At 42.1% G+C, this 25,128-nt stretch overlaps 1 protein-coding gene across 10 annotated transcripts; it reads right to left on the reverse strand.

The window, feature by feature from the left end:
- Positions 1 to 71: 71 nt before the first annotated feature.
- Positions 72 to 24,854, reverse strand: Kis (chromodomain helicase DNA binding protein kismet). 10 transcript variants are annotated; one of them, XM_083107551.1, is made up of 21 exons: positions 24,591 to 24,852; positions 23,930 to 23,972; positions 15,214 to 18,348; positions 14,706 to 15,035; positions 13,762 to 14,165; positions 13,328 to 13,678; positions 12,938 to 13,232; positions 12,348 to 12,842; positions 12,000 to 12,224; positions 11,563 to 11,879; positions 9,325 to 11,478; positions 9,000 to 9,089; positions 8,080 to 8,277; positions 6,978 to 7,404; positions 6,597 to 6,882; positions 5,214 to 6,460; positions 4,862 to 5,105; positions 4,491 to 4,758; positions 4,210 to 4,354; positions 3,368 to 4,105; positions 72 to 2,914 (listed from the first exon to the last, which is right to left on the reverse strand). In XM_083107551.1, the coding sequence occupies exons 3-21, from the start codon at positions 18,241 to 18,243 to the stop codon at positions 923 to 925; spliced, it is 13,236 nt and encodes a 4,411-aa protein (XP_082963677.1). In that variant the 5' UTR covers positions 18,244 to 18,348; positions 23,930 to 23,972; positions 24,591 to 24,852; the 3' UTR covers positions 72 to 922. The 10 variants fall into 10 exon arrangements, with proteins under 10 accessions (XP_082963677.1, XP_082963675.1, XP_082963676.1 ...); XM_083107549.1 differs by having other exon boundaries at positions 23,930 to 24,270; XM_083107550.1 differs by having other exon boundaries at positions 24,123 to 24,852.
- Between the last annotated feature and the right edge of the window lie 274 nt (positions 24,855 to 25,128).

Below are 25,128 nucleotides of genomic sequence, written 5' to 3' on the forward strand. Positions count from 1 at the left end.
GTATATCATATGTTCTCTTCTACCAGCTTCTACCAGTTGACATAAATTAGTTTTGAATGATATTTGCAAACAACAAAAGAAGCTGTTTATTATTTCACCTAATGTAATTAAAAGTACACTGCGTTATATACATTTTCCTTTCCAAGTACATTGCTTACTGTCTCTAGGCATAATGTGTATAATATTTACAGTTTTATCTTTTTATTAAGTTATTACTGTAATTATTTTTTTCTACATTACGATTATATTTCGCTTTGTGTTTCTTGCTTTTAAATTGCTTTATGCGCAATAGCGAGTACACAAAATTTTATAATATATCTCGTATATAAAACAGTCCCTGATCAAAACCAATAAGATATAGTATAAGATAATAAATTTAACAAAATTATACCTTTATTATATCGTTTATTATTACGCAATTAAAAATTAATTACTACATAAAGTATCGAATCATAAAATACTATCGCAGCCTTCTTATTTGAGAGACTCGTCTCTCGCAACTTTTGCAAACCTGCACTGTCACACTGCTGTCAATAATATGCAGTTCATCCTTTACAGAATCCATCTCCAGAATATAGGAGTTCCATTTATTCCCATACACACATACACAAACATACATACATCATTGGAGAATTAAATTGAAAGCTACGGCAGATTCTACCAATGTTTGTAGCCTCCTTTCGATGCACTTGTGCTTAATTAATCTGTTTTGAAGCAACAACACTTTCACAAGCGCCGATCATTGTCAAACAGGAAACTCTATATACATATATAGATCTTCGTTGTGCGAGCAGTGGAATAGAAATAGAAAAAAACGTGGGGCAGTGACTGCTTGTCCACAATTTCCTTTTGTCAGATCGCCACGGGATTGTCTAGGTGATCGTTACTCATTGTTTCAGCATGAGCGACGATTCCTCATGGCTCATTCGCCGGCCACATGACTGTCTTGCTGCTGTTGCTCGGAGTGCTGCTGCTGCTGCTGCTGCATCTCTCCTTCCATTCGCGCCTGTCGTTCTGCAGCCGCTCGTGCCTGTCTACCGGCGCTCGAACGAAGATTCTTCCGCTCCGGTGGCGGTTCCACGCTCAATCGTTTACCGCTACGCGCCTTCTTTGCCTTGGTACCGCCCTTACCGTCCTCCTCCGCTTCCGACGCAGCAGGTTTATTAGCGGTGTCGCTCTTCTGCGTTGTCGATGGCGACGTTGTATTTGCAGTCGACGTCGACGTCGACGTCGACGTCGACGTTGTCGGTGTTGTCGGTGTCGTCGCTGTCTCGTTGACTTCCTTTTTCGTCGCGGTATTCGTTTCCACGGACGAAGTATTGCTCTCATCTTGCGAAGGCGGCGGTTGTACCGCCTTTGTCGGTGTTGTCGGCAACGTTTGTCTCGTCACAGGCTCAATCTCAATCGTCGGTAGATCGTTATTCGATGAAGACGATTTTGAGCTTGTGTCCATTTCGGTACGCATCTTCTTAGCAACAGGTTCTAGGGTGACCTCTAGCGACGATGGTGCCGATGGTGTCGATCGTTGTTGCTGGTCGGAATTTTGATTGTTGCTATCTGTATTATTGCTACGATTCCTCGGAAGCTTTTCATGCTTCGGTGGTGCATCGTCGACTGTTCGAGTAACCAGCTCGGCACTAGTCCTACTTAGGTGTTCCAGAGCCTCTTTCATTTCTTGTTCTTTGCTCTTTCGCTCGGTCTTCTTCTCAGATAGATCCGCTGCCATTACATCGACTTGTTCCGTCGTCGTTGTTTCCCTCTTTTCATGTTGTTGTTGTTGCTGACGCTCGACGCTGCGGCCACGTCTGTCCTCGTTGCCGTGCAATGCCGCCATATCCGTATACTGTTGCAGAGTCGCAGTCGGATCCACTGGAGGATATCTAGACGCCTTTTTCTCGGCCTCCTTTCGTTTTGCCGCCGTCGATGATGACGTAGATGATTCCGGTACAGCTTCACGCTGCCTTGAGCTGCTACTCGAAGATGTGGGTTTCCGTGACACAGAAGAAGCGCTGGATGTCGGTGGATTCAACAGACCGCATTGAGCGAGACTCTCATAGGCCGACGACACACCTCCAGGCTGCATGGAAAACGGATTCAAGCCTCCCAGGCCTAGTGGCGTATACAGAAGGCTGGGATTCGATAGGAAGAACGGAAACGGTGAAGGAGTTGGGAGGCTGGTCGCAGAGGAAGCTGCGGATAAGGTCGATGGGCCACCAGCAGCGGCCGATGATTTGCTGGTCGCTGGTTGATCGAGTTTGCTGCGCGACTTGCTGCTACTGCCACTGTTACCTCCACCACTGTTGCTCAAGCCGGATGATGAACCAGCACCGCCGCTCTTGCCGCCACTCGCCGAACTCACGACAGGATTATTCACGGCATCTACTGCTGCTGCGCTGCTAGTCGCTACCTGCGCGTTTAATGCCGCCTCCATGCCCGCCAATGATGGTAGACTCAGCCCAGCCAGATTAGCGAACAACGAATTCGTTAGGCCCATGCTGCCCAAATTGCCGAGATTACCAAGGCCACTGAGCGCGCCCAAATTCGTTAGACCGCCAAACGGCATCAGTAATGGATTATTCTTCGGATCAAAGTTACCGAGCGATAGACCTGACAGTAGGGAATTGTTGAGATTGCCGAGTGGGAAATTGAGACCCGATGCCATCGACGTGGCCACTAAATTAGCAGAATTCGCCGACTGCTGGCTCGTAGGGCTGGGCATCATGGACGGTCTACCCGGGCTTTTGCCTTTGTTCGCACCACCGCGTTCGTTACCCGGTAATCTCTTTTGCAAATCGTGCGGAAGATTGCCACGTTCCTTCACGAGTTCCGCCCATTTTGGATCCACGTCGAACATCGGATTCTCCATAAGCCATTGTCCGAGTCGTTTTAACTGAGGCGCTTTACTTCCAGTTACCTAAAAGAGAATCAAGAAAAATTAACTTTAATGATTAAATTTAAAGATTACAAATAATATTTATCAAACTGTTCTTTGTAAAACAAATAAATTCTTATAATCACTTATGATTAAAAAAATAATGATTAACAGATAGCAAGATTTACTATATTTATTATGTACCAGGCTGTTTCATAATAGTAATAGTAATATTATTTTATATATTTCTAATGAAAATGATGAAATATATGTAATTCCCCAACATATATATATATTTAGCACATTTAAATATGCTAAATAATTATTAACTTTATATTATTATTAAATGGCAATGTTTTATACTGTCCAAATTAATAATGAAGTAAAAATTATTAATTATTCAAATTAATTATTCAAATATGTAAAAGAGGAAGATGATTTTTAAGAATAGTTACAAAATTATTAAAAAATGTATGTCTACTATAATATAATTACCTTTTTGCCGGTTATTCGATTAATAACGGCAACATTCTCCTCGCCAGTAAGCTTTTTCCAATCCAACAAGGACGGATCGACGCGCGGTCTACGCCGTCGAGGAGCATTCAGATATTCCGCGCATTGTTCCGACATGGCGCTTTGTTCGGCCAACCATTTGTTCACTTTTGCTTCGTGCGAGTACGAGCCGACTTTGGACGAGTACTCGGCGACTTTGTTAATGTCCGCAATCATTGCCTCGTAACTCTTTCTGTGACTGCTGGTCGAAGAAGATGGATGCGCCGAATTGAATGCCTGTTGTTGTTGTTGTTGCTGCTGCTGCTGCTGCTGCTGTTGTTGTTGCTGCTGCTGCTGCTGCTGTTGTTGTTGATGCTGCTGCTGCTGCTGTTGTTGTTTTTTCAATTCGCGATTTTGCTGTTCAGCTTGAACCAACAATGCAGAGAAGGTATCCTTGTGAGAATGCAACGACGGCGGTGGTAAAACGGACGCTGAGGAACTGGAGGCAAGCGAAGACGGAACTGTCGTAACAGTAATAGAGAACGGTTTCTGGGTTTGGGGATTGGGAAGCCCCATTGGCGCCGACGTCGGTGTCACGGTCACGTTAGGCATAATCGTATTCTTTTTGCTGTGCTCAGGATAATGACTGCTCTGTTGCTCCTTTGCGGCACTCAAGCCTAATACTATCTCGTCGAGTTTTCTGCGTTTTTTCTCCTTTCCAATTATCGGTTCCTCCGTCGGCTGACATACAAAAGATTCAATTATGTATTTAAAAATTCTAACAATTCGGATATAGGATATTCGGATAAAATAACATTTTGCAAAAGAACGTAAAGATTACTCACGCAAGATTTCCGTTTCATAAGTTTGTCCAGCATACTGTCCAACTTTCCTTTGTTGCTACTGACTTGTTTATTTTTGTTCGGCATGGAAAAGTCTTGTACTTCGTTCATAATATCCTTGTTATTATCGGAGCTTGATTTTGGATATCTAAAAAATATAATCATTATAATATTTCGATAAAATATTCATAATATTATAATTATATATTATATATGTAATTCTATTATACTTTATTAACTATGGCGTTGCGAGTATTTTGAATATATTTTATTAAATGTTTTACCCAGCAGATAAATCGATGGGCGTTAACGTGCTTGATGTCCCAGGTATAACAGTCGTTTTGCCCGGAACGGTATACTTTAGATCGAAGGGCATATTCGGCGTTCGAGTTTGCTGATGCGCCGGTGGTGGCTGAACAGGTGTAGAACGTCGCGATTCTTCGGATTGAGATTCATCGTTAATCTCCCAGTTGGTCGAAAGAACTGGTTTGCTGAGTGGTGCTGGCGACGGTGTGCTCAGATGACTACTGTTGAGAAGCGCGTGAAGCTTGGCTGTGAAATAAATAATAATGAGTTAAATAATAAAATATAAACAATGAATAATATAAAAAATAATTATAAAACAAATTAAAAGAGTGCCTCGAATTAAAATTACCTCGTTCGGTTTCTACATCGATAGCGATGTGCCTCTTACGCTTCTTCGAAGCGGACATGTTATTTCCGCTCACCATTGACCTAGACACTCCATGATCCGTCGTGATAGTTATTACTTCCGAACATTCCTTTTCGTTTTGCGAAATGTCCAGCTCTTCGCCGGCGCTAAAGTTCACCGATACTGGCCATTCTTTATGTTCTATCGCGTGCACAATGTGCATTAAACGAGCCTCGATTGCATGCTCCTGAAAAACAGACGCAATAAGTAAAATAGAATTTTAAAGGCATAACGAAAAAAAATTGAGTATTTTTAAATAAAAAGATTAAAATAAAAAGGTTAACAGAATAATTACCTTCGGCCACTTTATTGATGTAGTCGCACAACCATGCGCCAAGAGCTGCATCATTGTAGGCTCGTTATTGTAATCTGCTGGTTTGTCTCGTAAAACGAATGTATCGATCTGTGTTAATCGTGATAATGGTTGTATTACTTCCAGATCGGGGAACATCGCCTTCAATTCCGCAGCCTGGACACTGCACTTATCCTCGATCTGCGAAATCTTCGTTTTTTCTTTGGCAATATCGGAGCTCTTCGCTTCCTGTGTCTCAATTTCTTCTTTAGCTGGCGCGTTATCCGACTTTACGCCAGCTTTGTCATCCTCGATAGTAGACTCGGTATTCTCAGTATTCTTGTCAATGTTTTCTTTAATTTCTGTATCGTTCTTCTCGACTGTTTCCGTTTTCTCGACATCTTGCGCTTGTGATTCATTCGATTTTTCGGCGAATCCAGCTTCTTGTTTAACATCTTTCTCTTGAATCTTATCTTCTTTTTCGATTTCCACAACAGCAGGACTCTCGGCAGTCTCTGAACTAGCTTCCTTCGCGAGTTTCTCATCTGTCTGTTTGGCAACGATGGTCTGATTGACTTTAATACTATCGCATTTAACTGGCTCTATCGCCAGCTCGCTTTTCTCTTCGCTTTTTACAGTGATATTTTCCACATCTGATGTTCTCGCGACGGTAGTGATCATCAACGAGCTACCGACTGATTTTTCTTCGCATTTAGTTTCCGTCTTGACAATGGTCAATTCCACTTGACTCTTCTCGGGCTCCGCGTTCTCGGATTTTTTATCGACAACACTTTGATCCTTGTCTTTCTTTGCTCCAACTTTTTCAATCTTTAGAGTTCCTTCGCCCTTTTCCAACTTCACAAGTATCTCATCCTTGTCAAACTTCAAGATATCTTCTCTATTTTCGATTTTTATCGCTTTTTCGGATTTGTCCATTGTTTTAGGTGTTTGCGTGCCTGCATACATCCCTCTCGCGAGAAGCTTGTGAAAGGAAAAGTCCGGATCATTCAATATAGTGATATCGGTGCGTCCGAGACCATGCTTCGCAGCTCCGAGTAACAATTCCTTATCGTGTTTTCCAGGTTGCCACCAATCCGGTGTATCACCTGACGGTTGACACAATGATAATCGTTCCTCGAGATGGGGATGCGACAGAATTTCCTCGCGAATCTTACTCAGAAGATCGACGCGATCGAGTATCTGTCTTGCTTTGGCAGGACTCAATTGATCCACCGGAACATCTGTAAAATCTGCAACGTCAACAATGTAAAATACTTTTCATAAGACAAAATCCTTATCATATATACAATTATTAATATAATAGAAATAGAGAAATATAATTGAATATATATTTAAAAAATTCAATTATAACAAAAAGATACGCACCTTCTTCTTCGTTTAGTTTCGCATTGCAGACCTTTTTGCACATTGCTCTAAACGACATGTAATAATCCGTAAGATCGTTGTCCGTCTTCTTGTCGAATCTGGCAATACTTTTGAATTTAGTCCAATCATACTGGGCTTTCTTTCTGTCGTAATTAACGCCGTATGTAGACACCACTCGCAAAAACTCGCTCTCTTCGCGACGAGTCCACTTGGCTTTTTGCTCCTCGATACGAGTGCGTTCTCGTTCCTTTACTATAGCCTCCATTTTCTCTCTTTTTTCCATTTTCTATAAACAATTAATGCCAATAATATAATATAATAATATATAGGATTTCTTTGAATAAAATTATATATATAACGCGACAGTTATTATATACTGACCAAAAGATACATCGCTAATTGTTGCAAATCCCATCCTTGCATATTCAAGGGCGGTTCGTGCATCATTCCGGTATGATTTATGGTAGTAGCGGTTTCACTTTCCATTCCCATTTTACCACTTTTCGGGATAATTTTAACATCCTCCTTTTTATTAACGGTCCGTTGATAAGAAGATATAACGCGACGTAATCGTGTATTAAGATCTACTACGGTTGGCCAAGCTTTTTCATCGTCCGGGAGAAGACTATCGTTTCCGTCATGACTGCCACTAGCTTCTGGTATCGGGGTATCGGCTTTACTCGAAATGGCGGGAGAATCCGCTGGTGTTTCCCTAAATTTGTCGGAATCTTTCGAGTCTTTTGTCATTCCGGGAGATTCGCTATCATCCACGTCGTTCTCCAGACTATTATCGTCTCTGCTGCTGCTGCTAAAATTTGCAGAAATAATCCAAGATAATATTTATATAACGGGAGATGTGCACGAAATATCAGATAAATCTTTCTTCCCAATAAAGTAAATAAGATATTCTTTTCACATACAAGAGAAACTTTAAAATTATTTACTCATTGAACTTATCGTTTCCTTTCTCGATATTATGTAACATTGATCTATAAATAGAAAAGCAGCAAAATTAAATCATCTATTTTATTTGTACCTAGTTTTCACATATACGAGAAAATCCGACAGAAAAGTTTTAACGTATAAAAGAATGACGGTGCATTCTCGATATCTAGTCTTAATCCCAATTAAAAATTCTTTATTCTGAATTTCTTTTTTATTGCAAGTGCCACTCTTTTACGTTAATAATATCTTGTAACAAGATATCGAAAGACGTTAAAGACAGCGAGGTTGAGTGAACATTATGTACGCCACTTTATTGCTGAAAATAAAAGCTATGACCGTCTAAGAGAACGTATATGTGTATATATATAATATATATATATATATATGTATATTATATACATATATATATATAGAAAGCGGTGCAAGCGGCATATGTGTTAGGATAGTTAGGCAGCGCATAAGATAAAAGAGAGATAGAGAGAGAATGAGAGAAACAAATAACAAATATAAAGAAAAAAAAAATACTAAGAATACTCACTCGGCGGTACTCTTGCTCTGAGAGTTCTGGAAAGAGGGAGGACAGCTTGTAATGAAAGAAAGCGCGGGATCAGTCCTCATCTGGTCGTAATTCTCATAGCCGTGTTTGTAGCAGCCGACTATTAAGGATTTGTCTGCTGTCGTGTCCCACCATTTCGCCGGTCGTTCCGTCAACTGTGGAAGGTCTATCGGCAACGCACTGTAGGGGCGGTTTCGATTTACAAAATTTGCCAATTTATTTTGCGTGCCGATAAATCAGTGTGCGTGTTCATTAATTTATAAAGGAGAAATTTTTCAGTATTAATAGAGAAATTTAATATAAACAAAAAAGAGAAATCAAAGAGATCTCTATCCTCAGCAGCGGATACAATGCCGTTTTGTAAAAGAAAAATTTCAACAAAAGAATTTGAACAAAAGAACTTATGCCATACAAACATCCGAATTTTTTCTAAGGATTTAAAAAAAACCACACGTTTTGATTATCGCCTGTCCCTTCGATTACAGTGCACTGCTTGGCTTACCAATCCGTTGTAGATTCGATCATCCTCGCGATCGTTTTACCAAGTGTGCAAGAGTGTGTCTCTTGTAGCGATCCGCGAGCGCGCGTGTATGTATGTTACGTGCATAAACAGGATGGGGAAAAATGATTTTTATATTAGTAGCGTAAGGGGTGAAAAAAAATTTAATAAAAAAATTGATAGTCGCTTCTGCCGAGCTACATGGGTCAACGATGATCCTGCTCTATGAGCATTCCTCATACAGATATAGATCCCAGAATATCAATAAATACATCGCACATGCAACTATGCTAAGCTCCGTGATAAGCACATATGTGAGTATACACGAATTTGTGATAGTAAGTAATAAGTAGTTTATGGTACGAAAAAGCGTCATAAGAAAAAAAGAATGATATCAACTTACCTGACGTGAACGCCATCGGAGATGTGCTGCACAAGGTCGCCAATAATCTCGTGTTTGATGTAATACAGCATTCGTACGCGCAACAATACTCTGTAATAAAAATAAAACAATTAATCGAATTCTCCGAATAAGAACTAATACAGAAATTTAATCTAATAATAATGCAAGTTGCTTTATGTAGCTTTGAGAAAAATAGAAACTTGAAATATAAATAATTAATTAAAAAAGAAGCGTAAAAAGAGAAGGGAAATAAATTTCATTTACAATTATTTATAATATTGCACATGATTTTTACAACTTATAGATTAATTTTTTTTATATATACTTGTTAGCATGTCGACTGAGATGTTTTCTGTAATTGCTCTCGAGGAAGATGTCTCCATCAAACTTCTCTGCGTTGCTCCAGTGATTGGGATCATTCGGCCCGCCGTTGATGACTGAGCCTCTGGTTTCCCTACCTTCCCGGACGCGGCTTTTCTTTTTCTGTCGACTGTTCCTGCTGCCAGTGTTCACCGATACGCTCTTCACCTTCTCACCGTTTTCCACTGGTGTTATGAGGTCCCAGATGAAGCTACGAATCTTCTCATCGCCACGATAATAACGCAAACAATAGAGAAGAATGACACGAGCACAGTCCTCGACGTCGATTTCACGCCAGCCACGTCGAAACTGACTATGCTGCAGGATCTCCTCCCAGCGACCCCAGCCGAACGTCAATAGTCCGCGCTCCACTTTAAAGCATTCGCTACGTGCCCAACTGCCGTACACCACCTCGCCTTCGCGCGGCACATATTCATCGTAGAATTTACGCGTTTTCTTGAACTTATCACGCCGCTTCTTGCTTCTGCCGGATAGGCCGATACTCGTATCATCGTCACTGTTCTCGTCCGAACTGTCCAATTCGGACATGTCAACTACGGATTCGTCGTGACCGTAACGCTTGATTTGTGTTCTTCGCCGAGGTTCGGATATCACCAGCTCGTCCTCCTCCTTTTTTTCCGTTGTATCGATTTCCGCTTTCTTCGCCCACTTTTTCCAAAAGTCAGGATCGTCTATATTAATGTCCGATCGATTCGACGAACACGCAAAACTCGCCTTCGAGAATGTCGAACCTTTTTCGGCTTCTATCGTGATAACCTGAGTTCTTCGTTCGAGTATCTGTTCAATATCTTCTTCACAAAATTTGTCGCCGGCATTATCGTCGTCCATAATAGCGCCATAAGCACCCTTCTTCAATAGATCCTCTATCTCTTTCTTTGTTAGTTGTTTATTGCTAGGATCTTTGCCACTTTGGCTGGTATTCATAGATTGTAAAATCGCTTTGTCGAGACCCAACTTTAAGGAAGCCTTGTCAAACATTTCTCGTTCATATGTATTGCGACAGAGTAAACGATACACTTTGACCATCTTTTGCTGCCCGATTCGATGGCAACGTGCCTGCGCTTGCAAATCGTTCTGTGGATTCCAATCACTATCGTAAATAATGACAGTGTCAGCCGCAGTTAAGTTAATGCCGAGTCCACCAGCTTTTGTGCAGAGTAAGAAGACAAATCGATCCGAATCGGGTTTACTGTAACGATCAATAGCAGCTTGCCGCAAATTTCCGCGAATCCGACCGTCAATTCTTTCATAGGGGTACTTCTTATATAGCAAATAGTCCTCGAGTAAATCTAGACACTTTACCATTTGGCTGAATATCAAGACTCGGTGACCACTAGCTTTCAATTTCGGCAATAATTTGTCGATCAATACCATCTTTCCGGAGCTATTCACCAGCGCATGATAGTACATCTCGGAATCCTCCTTTTCGCCAGTCTTATAATCTAACTGTATTTGATCTTCAGCTCCATTCAATAGAAACGGATGGATGCAGCACTTTCTCAGCTCCATCATTGTGTTCATGAGATTCGGAATGTTTGCTGATGTAGTACCCTTTGCAAGAAACGAGAAATTTCTCTCAAGAATGCCGCGATAATACTTCTTTTGAATATTCGTAAGTTCCACCTCGACAACAGTCTCTTCTTTCGGCGCTAACGATTTTTCAACATCCTCTTTTAAACGACGCAGCATCATCGGCTTCAAAAGAAGTTGCAACTTGTTTACCTCACCCTCGCTGCTCAGATTACCAAACTCCTTCAGAAATGCCTCATTGCTCGAAAATTGTTGCGGCTCCAAAAAATTCAATAAGGAAAATAGCTCATTGACGTTGTTTTGCAGCGGCGTGCCCGATAAAAGTACCCTGTGTTCCAAATTTAATTGTCTCAGACCTTCGAGAAGCTTGCAATTCCGATTTTTTAATCGGTGAGCTTCATCTATGACGCAGAGTCGCCAATTGTATCCACGTAATTCGTTAAAGTCAGTTATAATGATTTCAAATGTTGTAATCAACACGTTAAATTTAACTAAATCTTTGATCTGCTGGCCTTTTTCATTCTTATAATAGACTTCATATTCTTGAAGCATAGTACGACTCGCTGCACTGTAATTTAAATATATATCAATGACAATTTAGTCCATTTTTTGTGCATATAGGTGCATGTAAAACCACTTTCAATATACTTACGATCCATGATATACTACAACATTCATATCGGTCCAACTTTCAAATTCTCGCTGCCAATTTGGAATGGTCGACAAAGGTGCTATGATCAAGAACGGTCCACGAATTCCGTACTTATAGACTGCGTCCACGAATGTTAGAGACTGAATTGTCTTTCCTAGGCCCATCTCATCGGCGAGAATACAATTGTGTCCGTTGTACCATGAAAATAGCAACCAGTTCAATCCTTCCAATTGATACGGTCTTAAACTGTTATTATTCTTGTAAATCGGCGATTCCTCCAGCTTTACCCAAGCTGCAGCATTAGGTTTCTTCTTCGGCTAAAAATAGCAGAAAATATATATATATATATATATATATTTTACATAGGAAACAGCGAGTTTCTTAAATATATAATTTTAATTTTTGGAAAAAAAATTATAAATTAATAAAAAAAATACCTTCCACTGTTCCTTAGGTGGCACTTTATTAAATTTCACAAATTGTGCTATTTTTTCAGGATCAACGTCTTCTTCCAATTCCCAAGTAGAGTCTTCGTATTGCAGAGATCGCCATTTAACTAAATAGTGTCTGACTGTGTCTCCAGTATGTGGATCTGTGTGAGTTGCTTCATCCAATACTCGATCGACTTCGACAAAGTCTGGATTAAAGGGATCATCTTCGGTCTAAAAGAAAAAAAAAACTTAGAATAAAGGTATAATTTAAATTTTTATTGATGCTAGCTTTTCAATGTAGAATTATTTCAATATATTTTTTATTTCTGAGTTAAAATAAGAAATATTAAGTACATTTTCGAAAATATTCGTATTTTGCTGTTGCTTCTGCTTAAATCTCTTCAGTTTAGCTTGAATACGTTTATCTCCTTTATACATTTCCTCTTCTGTTCTCCATTCGCAATGCAAATAAGAAAAATTTCGATATTTCACGAAATATTCTTCCATTTCGATAAACTGTGGTTTCGCCTCGACAACGGCAGTATCGGCTGGTTTAGAATCCCCAAGTGATTCCTCCTGTTTCTTTGCCTCATCTTTCTTCGTACTATTGATTTCGCTCTTTTCATCATCCTTGGTTGTATCCTCAGTCTTTGTTTCTTTCTCGGTAGCGTCTACATCTTTCTCTTTCATAGGATTGTCGGCATCTTTGTCAGCAGATTCTTCCTTATCTGCGTTTCCATTCTTTTCCGGAGATGCTTCTATCTTCGGTATTACAGGCTTAACCTCTCTCCTTCCCATTCGAGAGCATAAAATATGTTGTACAACCATAGAATCCTCATCAGTAGTGTTCTATGGAAAAATATACAAAATTAAAAAATTAAAAAATTATTAGCAATTTTTATATATAAAAAGAATATTAGCAATTTTATTCAAGCGATATGTACAATGTATACGAAGTTAGGTTTGTTAGGTCCGACTTCGCCGCCTTCACCGCCTTCTTTTTTAGCGGCAGCGGGCTTTGAAGTGTTCGCGCCTTCCATCTTTTTCGATAGTTGAGCGTCTTGCAGAGGAACATCATCATCAGAGAAACGTAACATCACATCGTCCACATACTTCTTGCGATGAGTATTTCTCGCGGAACGTCGCTTATTCATATCGTCGCCGGCTTCCGGTGATGGTGGAGGTGTCGCCGCTAATTCTTCACCATCGGAATCAGGGGCAATGCGACTCTTTCGTTTTCTGCGAAAAGTGACAATAGGATTACATAACTTATGATTTCTTATAGGAAATTATGCGATCAACTGCATATATGTATAAAAAGTGCTATTATTTACTTGGAACTTCTGGAAGATTTTCCTCCAGAGGCTTTGCCGGTACTCGATCGTTTTCTAGCCGCAGGTTTCTTCTTACTGCTACTCGCATTTTCAGAAGTTGCAGTAGTCGCTTCCGCATTTTCCTCCTTCTTCTCTTCGTCCTTTTCATCGTCTGCTGTTTTATCTTTACCCTCTTCCTTTACTTCGGTTAGAGGTTCGTTAGTGGAAGAGTCTACTTGTTCCTGATCACCTTGAATGGACGATTCACAAATCTTCGTATCAGCGTCCTTAATAGCACTAGAATCCACTTCGGCACTTTCTTCGTTTTCGCGTGTAGCATCATCATCAGCAGATTCGGATTGTATAATTTTTCTATAAAAGAATAGTAAATATATATTAAATATAATGTTATTTTATAGTATGCATAGTATATGTTTACCATAGGTAGTACTCACTTTCTATTACGTTTTGTGGAATCTTTGTCTTTATCCTTATTCCTCTTCCTTGCCACTTTCGGGGATTTCGGTTCCTTTGGTGGTTTCGGCTCCTTCTTAGGTTTTGGTTCCTTGGGCTCTTTAGGTTCTTTCGGTTTACGTGGTTTCCGTGGCGTGCGTGACTTTCTGCCCTTATTCCATTCCTCTTCCATATCCCCAGAAGACGGCTTTATGTCTTCCGAGTCGGCAACACTGTCTACGATATTACTACTATCGCCTGGAGTGACTTTATTATCCGACAATGGCTGCTCAGGTTGTTGTTGAGGGACAGTAGTAGGCGCAGACGCCTCTTTGTCAGCTTTTTTTCTACTTTTCTTTGCTCGCTGTGTACCTTTGCTACGACCACGTCCAGTAGTACTAGAGACCTGTTTTAGATAATGCAATATTTCATAGACAAACAATTTTTACATACAAGAAACAGTACATACAGAGATTTATCAAGTATTGTAAAAATAAAAAAGAAAGGGACTTTATGGAAATTATATGTTTGAGATATGTTTTTATCTTAAATAATACAAGTTCTTACATCATGTTGACTAAGATATATATAATCTGACAAAATAGAAAACAAAATAATTAAGATCTATCAAACAAGTTCAGAGTTTTGACTTATTTTAATTGTTATTATATCAATTAACACACATTACAAATGTGTTAATAAATGTTATTTTAATATAATTGAGACATTTATCTTAGATATTTTATTGTTTTTCTTCAAAAATGTAAATATTCTTGTTGTATATCATTATATCAAGTATATTCTTCAGGAAATATTATATAAACTGAATAAATTTGTTTCTGTAAGAACTTATCTCTCTCATTTATTTTTGTTATTTTAAAAAAGCATTTTTAATCAATTTTTTTAAAGGAATTAGTAATCAATCGATCAATTTCCCGTCACTTACCTGCGGACTGTCGACTACAGCAGCTGTGAACATCGGCGTCTGTAGTATACACTGCGGACCACCATTACATTGATCATTCGTCTCGTGTTGCTGCAACGCCTGCAACTTCTCCTGTAGGACAACAATCTTTTCTTGATTTTCCGAAGCCGGTGGCATGCAGTACAGTTCTTGCAACTGTTGCTGTAGAGCAGCTCGCTCTTGATGATGCGTAAGAGGAGCACACGACGAGCCGAACCCACTCGTCGCGACTGGGGTTTGTGTAGGATTAGCCGGTATACTATACATATTTGGTATCGTGTTACCGGTGATCATGTCGCCTCCAGGATGATACTATCATTCGAAAACATTCGTAATGTTAACATTCGTCATAATTGATTATGTATAGAATTTTATATCATAGATTTATCGTTATTATAGATAATGTTGGGATATTATTAAAATATATATTATTAGAATATTATATTTGAACACATCACGAGTTGAATATTTTAAATATATTTAATAATACCTGATGCGGTGTTTGCGAATTTGGCACGGGAACCGCGGCTTGATGAGGCGGCAAAACCATACCGGCGGTTTGACTAACCGCGGGTATCTGCTGTGCGTTCAGATGCGCAGTGGGCACTTGCTGAGCATTTTGATTTTGCATCTGAGATGCTTGATTCTGCATTGGTGGTGTTTGCAGTTGCGGAGGCATCTGAGACTGTATAAGTGGAGCGCTCTGTGGCATTTGCATACCAACTTGCTGAGGTTGAATATGAGATGCCTGCGCCTGCGGAGATGTTGTCGTCGTCGATTGAGCCTGTTGCGTAACGCAAGTTGGACCTTGCTGAGCCGCCGATTGCGTCAACTGCGGTGGTTGCGTTTGTGCCAATGATTGAGCTTGTGGCTGTCCCAATTGAGGTTGCGACTGTCCTCCCAATTGAGACTGTGCTTGTCCCAATTGTTGTTGCGGTTGTCCCAGTTGTGATTGAGGTGCTGTTGAGATTTGTTGCGGTTGTGCCTGATTCAATACAGGTTGTTGAGGTTGAGGAATCTGCGATTGTTGAGCGGTTGCAATCTGTTGCAGTTGTTGTGGTTGTGATTGAGATATTTGCTGCTGTGGCTGTTGCAACTGCTGGCTCATCTGAGCAGATTGCGGCTGAATCATCTGCGACTGTTGCGGCGATTGTAGCTGCGATTGAGGAGGTATTGTTACCTGAGGTGGAACTATTTGTGGTTGAGTCATGTGAAGTTGCACCGCCGGCTGTTGCACTGTTTGCTGCTGTATCGGCTGCTGCGGAGGACAATTAATAGATTGCTGCTGTCCTATAATTTGTTGCGGATGCGTCGTACTACTCAAGGGCGATTGATGTACTTCTACACCTTGGTCTTGCGATTTTGTTTCGCATGTACTCTGATTCTCGATACTAGAAACAGGATTTTGGATTGGCGCAACTGTCTGTTGTTGCAACGATGTATTCACATTTGTGCATTCCATATTTCCGCTTGTACTGGATACCGGAAGAGACTGCACTGTTTCAATCGAAGGTATACTCGCCGGCGTAGGTATATTTCCTGCTGTAGATGTATGATCTAAAGTTAATTGGTTCTGCGAGTTATTTTGTGCCGAAGTATCTACTTGCGGTGGACCAAGTTGCGCAGCTGTGTCCAATTGTTGACTCTGCTGAACGTTCTGATGCAAAGAAGACTCAGGTTCCGGTTGCTTCGGGGTTTCGATCGGGTTTTGCACAATGTTCTCCGTTGTCGTCGCCGGTTCTCTCGTTGTCGTTGTACTCGTCGTTGTCGCAGTTTCCGCAGCACTATGCATAGTAGCTTCCGGTCCAGTAACGGGAAACATTGGAGCGCTCTGCTCGGATACTATCGGCATCTGTTGAGGCTCGACTACGCCGCTTCTATCCTCATTAACGCCGATATTTGGCCTAATTTGTGATTGCTGCTGCTGTTGTTGCTGCGGATGCGATTGCCATTGAGTAGGCATCGGCATTCTAGGCCCTGCGACTTGGGCTGGCATCGGACTCTGCGCCGTCGATTGTTGCGGCAAAACGCTTGGTGTCTGCGACATTGGCGGACGCGTTTGAAATTGATTATACTGATCCGGAGTGGGAACGCTAGAATTTGAAACAGCAACTCCTGGCATCACCATCTGTTCGAGGGCCTGCAGAGTAGTCTGTTGCTGTTGCGATGACGGATTCATTTGCATAGACGTAGGTGGACACGGAGATACCGACATAGCGTTAGATTGATTACCCTGCTGATGAGGAAGCTGAACATGAGGATGCGGCGACAGTGTAGGTTTGGCGGGCGACATGATGGGTCGAGGCGACATCTGCTGCTGCACCGCGGGCGGACGTGGCGACATTTGTGGTCGTGGTGACATCTGCGGCGACAATTGGGGGAACGCGGCACGATATTGAGGACTCGTCGAATGTTTAGCTGTCGCTGCCGTACCGAATTGTTGCGGCGGCGGCGCCGAGTGCTGCGGCTGATTGAACATCGAAGTAGCATGATGAGGATATTGAGGATCCATCGTTGGTTGTTGCTGCGCGTTCGGATGCTGAGGGGGATGCTGAGGATACTGTTGAGGATGAGACGGATGCGGTTGATGTGTCGGATGCGTCGGATGATGATGCGGCATTCTCGCTTGAGGCGCTGGTTGAGCCTGTTGTTGCTGATGAATGGCAGAGGCAAAACCAGGATAGCCAGGAGACGTTTGATACATCGCTGCTACCGAATTACCTTGTTGATAATGTTGTTGCTGACCGACAGTTAAATGCTGATAGACACCACTGGTCGCACCGGCTTGCATCGATTGGTGCAAAACTCCCATGTTGCTTATCATTCCTTGTTGACTACCGAAATGCTGCTGCTGCTGCTGCTGCTGCTGTTGTTGCTGCTGCATCTTTTGATTAATAACGCCAGCTTGATCTTGCTGATGAGAATACTGCGGTGGCATATGTTGCCTGTACGTGCCAGGCTGCGGAGCCATTTGATTGTAATGCCTCTGCATTTGCGGGTATCCGCTTCCGTTACCCGGCCAGCCTTGTTGGCTGGGGTCGATACTCATGTTGGCTCTAGCCATCGAGTGTTGCTGCTCCATAGAGTACATATTGTCATTGTAGCTAGGATACTGAGCGCCGCTACCTGGATGAGGCCCCCTGTGTTGTTGCGGTGCAATATTGCGGGTCTGATTTTGAAAGGCGCCTGGCACCATAGCACGCTGAGGTGTGGTGCTACTATCGAACGTACCGAGATTTTGGTTAAACATATTGCGCTGCGACGGATTTTGCAATTGATTCGAGCTACCAAATTCAGATCCGCCGAATGAGGTTAATTTCTGTATCGGAGATTCTTGAGAAATGTTATAAGATTGATTAATGTAACTCCCTCCTCCATTAGGGCCAGAATTCAGACCGTCCCTTGACACCGCTACGGGATTATTCGCAGGCGCAGGATCGAAATGATCGTTCCCTCCGAGATCAGGAAGAGCCTCGAGCATCGAGCCACTGACATCTTCACCAAACAGATCGTAGTCCATGTCTACGCTGAAGGACTCTTCGTCCCCATTTCAGGATTGCGAGAATATTGTACGATCTCTTCTATAGCCAGTAACGTGCCCATGGTAAATACAAACTCTTGCTGCCTGAAATAATCAGAAATTTATCTATCATTTTACTTTTCCGAATAAGTTTTTCGTGATAAATAATACGTCGAGAATTCCTACTGAATTCTCCTCCTACAGAATTACTCCTCTTCGTTGAAATGACATACGCCGAAGGGGAAAAGCTATACGCTTATGGTTACATTTTTCATAATCGCCATAACTTTTCCCCCTCGGAATACATCTCAGCTCGCAACGTATCATTGTATATCTTTATATAAAAATCTTAAAATTATATTATACATACATACATATTTTCCTGTGCATTAAGACATGCTACTACAGAAGAGATACTAATCAAAAAGTCAGAGAAAAAAATGCATGTGCAAATGTATGTGTGTAAAAGTAGATGAAAGTAATCACGGAGATTTCAAAGACAATATATTACGTCATAATTGGGGCATAAAAATTGAATGTACGTCATCTTTTACGCGAGATACTTTGTGACGGCATTAAATTCTGACGAGCACAAATGTAATATAATTTCAAAGGAGAAGATCAGGAAAGAAATATTGAAGTTTCTCGGAAAAGAAAAGGGCTCCAATGTTTCTCCTGGATATGAGATTGTGATTTATCTTGCTATTTTTCGAGCGATTCTCGAGCCTTATCTGATCCCGAGAGCCAAAACAACCGACTTTATAAAATGTCGTTCCACTTCTTTCATTCTTGTTTCACTTTCATTCTCGACCGGACAATTTTCTGGAAGGTAAACAAGTCCGGTTATAAGATCACAGCCAGTCCTGCCGAATGTATCGGAAAACACTGTATTAATCTTTCCCAAAGACAAGTGAAAACAAGCAAATACATACAACTAAATGATACTTTATATTAATTATATATATATATATATATATATATATATATATATATATTTCTTTTTCTTTTCCTCGGTATAAAGTTCAATGAACAATGCATGTTATCACATCGTATGATTAATATACATTTATATAAAGATTATCTATTAAAGTATGTTTCATGTATAATTCAATAACGAATTATTGCAATATCACTACGTCAACGCTTACATTTCTGGCAATTTCTTTATATATTGACTCTTTTCAGCGAAGAAAAAATTAAGATTCAACGTAACATCGAGAAAAAAATGATCAGGATGGCCATTAACTTTTACCGAAACCGTAATATACACGCAGCTCATTACTTCAACACTATCGTGACTTTCTCACGTACAACAATATGGCATTGCTCCGTCTCATAAATAAACGTTCCGTTGGAACATGACAGTGACGAAAATCGGCGCGATATCGTCGATCGATATACAACGTCGAATAAAACAAAGAAGCGAAAACGGGAGAGGAAGAGGGAGAGAGAGAGAAAGGAATAAGAGAGATAAAACAAAAAATTGGAGCATCCTACAAACCAGATACACACTGACAAATACAGCGCAACGCGCGATAGAGAAAGAAAAGGCGCGAGAGAAAGAGAGAGAGAGAGAAAGAGAAAGAGGAGAATGTTCTCGTGTCTCGGCGGAAAACGAACAAAAATACACTCACTCGGTGTACATGCGAGAGCGAGACGGAGCGAGGCAGAGCGAACGGTCGAAACTGCACCGAACGAACGGCGATAAAAAAAAGAAAAGAAAAAGAAAAAGAGAAGGAAAAAGGAGGCTCTCGGTGCTTTCTCTCTCTCTTTCTCCCTCACCGCGGCGGTTCACGCTCGGTTGTATCTCATCGTCGCGTCTTTACAGCCGTAAAAGTGGGAAGCGGCACCATCGTAGGGTTATGGCATACGCTGAAATCGGCGTCGGCTACGAATTTCTCACGCGAGCGTCCCCGGATCATTCACGCCGACGCGACGTTCGCGATAACGATGACGATGACGATGACGATGACGACGACGACGCAACGGCAATGACGACGACGAGCGGGAGAACGGGAGGAAGGAAGAGAGAGCGAGCGAAGGAGAGAAAAAAAACGGCGAACCCGACGACTACGGAAAGTACGCCATTATTGCGGGAAAGAGAGAGAGAAAGGAAGAGAGGTAGGGCGACGCGCGGAGGAGAGGAAAGCAGAGAGAGAAAGAGAGAGAGAGAGAGATAGATTTCCGTTCCGGGGCCACCGCGAGAGAGAATTCGTCGTTATCGCGCGGCCACCGCGACGCTCGATATTCCGACATCGGGCGGCAGCGCGTCACTCCGCGTCGCACTGTCTCTGTCCGCACACGGAGCACTGTTTCCAGCAGTGGCCAGCCAAGCAGGCAGGCAGATGAGTGCGAGGAAGAGTGAGAGAGAGAGAAAGAGAGATAGCGCACTGCCGCTTCGCTCCCGTCCTGTCGTCTCGCGACGTATCTCGCGGCCAAAGGACGACGCGCCGCTCAGGGTCTCGTATCGAAAACCACCCTCGCACGCACCACACGATTTTCACTCACGGTTGCGGCGAGCGGGTGTCCGCAAGCTCGATTCATTCCACACATCTATATACATCATACATACATATATATATATATATATATATATATATATATATATATATATATATATATATATATATATATATATATATATAAAATATATATGATATATATATATATCTTTTGCTCACTCATTAAGTCTCACACAAATGATTCGTTCGCTTGGTCTCGGTCCCCACCACTCGCGGAGGTCCGTCTTCGCTTACCCTGTCCCGTCCCGTTCCAACACGGAGGAGGAGGCCGGAGCACCACCACTCTAGCACTACCTATATACGTGTATATATATATATATTATATATATATAACGTATACCACTACTTTTATTCCTCGCGCACGTAAATGTACTCGTTTCCCGGAGTGTTGTCGCCGGTGTGTTACGTCCGAGAGAGCGAGCACCTCTATCAGAGGCAGAGACGGGCACACGCGCGGCGACGGCGGCGGCAGGAGCACACCGCTGTCGCTCGACGCACCACCTGGCGGCGTGCGCATCTCCCGACCTCCTCTCTCTGTCGCGCGCGCGCGTGCGTGCGCGCCGCGTCGTTGTGTGCGGATGCGCGTACGTCGAGCCGGCGGGCACACGTGTGTATGTGTGTATTGTGCGCGTACGTGTGGGTGCGCGCGGGCGCCCTCGGAAGGTGCGCGGCAGCCCGAGGAGCGTAACTCGCTCGTAAATTGTTGCCTCTATCCGTTTTACCTGTATTTTCCGCACTCAAAACGAGATGAATATATCCGGGCGCCTCCTCTTCCTCTTCGAGGAGGGAAGGAAAAGGAGGGAGAAAATATAGAAAGCGTAGACGAAACGAATGAATCCAACAGGCCCGTTAGAGATCGACTCCGTCTTACCTGCCTCCCCTGACACTTATCGCGATGAATTTAACAATGAAGCGTGTATATATGTACACTTTGGGATTTGGAAACAATAAAAGCTCGAAGGAGAGAACGAAAGCAACTTTTCATCGTCAAATTTTCTCTCAACATTTCCGTCTTTTCCCTCGTACACATGTGCGTGTCTGATTCTATATTTATTACCAGTCAATTTTAAGTACAAAGGGAAAAACAAAAAAAACAAACCTACGGGTCCCTTCCCTTTTATCGTCGATCGCAAACGTGTTAATCGCCCACGAACACTGACAATATCTAGATACATGCGGAGGTGACGAAAAAGAAAAGTCTGTCCATCTTGGTGTGTATTCGAATTGTAGTCTACCGAAGAGACAATCGCGTATTGAAAATCGTCTCTCGTACGCGATATGTATTTCACTTCTCGTCACTTCGAGCTAATTTCAATCACACAAATTTCTCGCTATCAATGGGAGCTTTTGGAAAACAAACATACATAAACACAATGCGTCACGCGATTGACTATCGAATGGAAAAATTTCCAGGACTTAGAAAATTCTCCACTAATGATTGATTGCGTGTCATTGTGTCTACCTGTGTTTTTTTTCCTGGGAACCTCCTATTATCGTAAGAAAAAAACAAACAAACAAGCGGGAACATTATTTTTTACTCCAACGCGACTGAAGCTCGAGACTGAAATGTGACAATTGTTACGAGACAGATGAAAATGTGCTAAGTAAAACTGGACACTCGTACAATAATGAAATTTGTCTCATTATCGTAATATATCAAACTCTAATTATAACACGTTGCTTGGCGGAAATGCGAATAAAAATAGAACGAGACTTGCAAACACTTGCGCGAACTCTCTTTATGACGGATAAATTTACGTGAGTAACATATGCGTGTATACGTGTGCGTACGTGTGTGTTTATACGTATCGCGTTGTACTATGTATCTGGTGTACGAAGTCGTGCGAATTTAGTGAAAGGATAGGCCAGTAACGGTGCGAGAAAGAAACGAGGAGAGAGAGGGAGAGAGAGAGAGAGAGGAGAAGAAAAAAGGGGAAGAAGACAGAGAAGGAGGGCGAGAAGAAGGGACGAATCGCACTGGCAACGCATCGAGTATTCAATATCGCGGTAAAGGCGCACCGCGCAATTGGTAGCGGCAAGACAGGAGTCGAAATTACACGAGAAAGAGGACCAATCAGATTTTAGCTTATATAAAGTCCGATAGCCGCGCGTAGGATATTCGATTAACCAATCGTATTCCGCAGGTATCGATTCGAATACATCTCTCGATGTGCCTGACGCTCAAATGGCAGCCGTATGTGACGGACGAATGTGGAGGGATCTCGTATATATACATATATATGTATATATATGACGCGATTTCGAATCCCTCGTCCCATAACGGTTCCAAATTCGACAATTGTTCTCGTCCAGCAAGACGTTGGATATCTCGGAGTCGAGAGAGCCAGCGATCATTTTCGGAGGGAAACGAGATTTTTCGTGGAGCTTGATTTTGTGCTTTTTTTTTCTTCTAATTAAAAAACATGCTATTTTTCTTTCAACATTTATCACGTTTTTTTTTAGCAACCGATTCTCATTTATACTCGCTTGTGCCTAGAGATATTTTACATATATGAAAAAAAATTGGCTACGAGCAATCGTCGCTTACAAACCGATTCGAAGAAATCTCTTTAAAGAGGCATGCAATTAAAATTCTGTTGATTCATACATAGATTCTAGTAATGGATTCTAATAAGAATCTTAGATATAGATATGCATTTTTGCACATGCAAATGCATTCCACTTAGAATAATGGCATGTATTATTCAGCAATCGAGCAGAATCGCTCGAGAAAAGCAAGCAACATCACTTATGCCTAATGAAAGATCTCGCATGCCGCAACTGCATGTTTGCCACGCGGAAAAATCTGTCATTTGTGAAATTCGCGTGTTTAAATTTCCACAGAAAATTAATAAAATTACAACTCTACGAGAGATCATCGATGATGCAGAAGCATCAGATGCAGGTGGATGACCTCTGTTAAACAAAATAAACAAATCGATCGCATGCCCGATCGTCTGTCAAGAGGCAGGTCTCTGGAAAGGTCTGCTCTTCTTGACGCTGCACCGCGTTCAACTTTGCTTGAGATCAAGCGAATGTATATATGCATATCCAGAAAGAAGAAAATTACACGCGAAAAATGCTGACTCAAAAAGAGCAGACCTGACGAATCGCGCGACCGAATCAACGATTTATTCCTGCTAATGATCGATAGGAGCACTCACGATTGTACGAACGGCGATCCCATGTCTCTCTTCCGAGGTCCATCTAAAGAAAACGAGAAAAAAAAACAGGTAGATGCGAGAAAGGGGGAAGAGGGGGAGAGGAGAAACAGAGACGGAGAGAACGAGAGGGAGGCTACCACACGAATGTTCGTTCAATCGTTATCTCGGTGTCCATTTTGTTTGGTTTAATTACTGAAGAGGCGTCGGTAGACGGTGATGATGATGATGGTGGTGCTGGTGATGGTAGTGGTGATGGTGATGGTGACTGTGATGGTGCTGCTGCCGTGGGTTACGTTGACACAACACGACAGCCCTTCGATAGGTAACTGCTGTTTTGCTTACTGTCTCCGTGCAGGATCGGGAGACATCGAGAAACGATTACACATGCACAGAAAATCACATACACAGAGGTAGAGAGACAGAGAGAGAGAGAGAGAGAGAGAGGGAAAGAGAGAGAGAGAGACAGAGCACAGGAACGAAAATCGTTGATGCGACTATCAAAAATGCCCGAATTAAACGAAGGAGCGAGGTCGCGAGAAGCCTTGTTCGCGACGACACGCACTCTCCTTCAACATCTCGCGCTGTCTCTCCTATCAATCGCTCCGATCTGACGGTAACCTAGTTCTTATATAGATACACGGATTACGACGGTATTCCGTACCTGGGTCACCGCGATCGTTTTCCCCATTCACTCGATTTCGCGTACGCTCGCACGTAATGTACATACGTCGATCACCAGGAAGTTTCACGCACTCTTCACTCTCCGCTGCCACTTTCCATACGTCCGCCCGTTCGACGACACACACGCGCGATGATGATCGTCGTCGTCCGTCGTCGTCGTCGTCGTCGTCGCCGGGCGACACCAGTGCCGCTGACTCGCTCGTGAAAAATGGCGTGAAAATTCTGACCCCTTGGCCGGATCTCTCGCGCGTCGTTAATGGCCGCTCGCCGCTTGTCCATCTCTGCGATTGGTCCTTCCTGTGGAAGCGGATATGTCGCGCGTTTTTCTGAAAAATTACAATTCCGAAAAATTCACCGATATTTATTTACGAGGAAAAAACTGATTCAAGATTGAAAAAATATAGATTATAAATTAAAAGAATATTCTATATACATTGTTTTAGAATTATAAGCATCAAGATTAAAGATGCTTATAAAAAAATGTTGTATTAAAATAAAAATTACTCTCTGCAATGCCA

This window comes from Camponotus vicinus, unplaced genomic scaffold (assembly GCF_025532165.1).
Source record: "Camponotus vicinus isolate PSW18456_S1 unplaced genomic scaffold, iyCamVici1.0 SCAF_8, whole genome shotgun sequence".
Lineage (NCBI taxonomy): Eukaryota > Metazoa > Arthropoda > Insecta > Hymenoptera > Formicidae > Camponotus > Camponotus vicinus.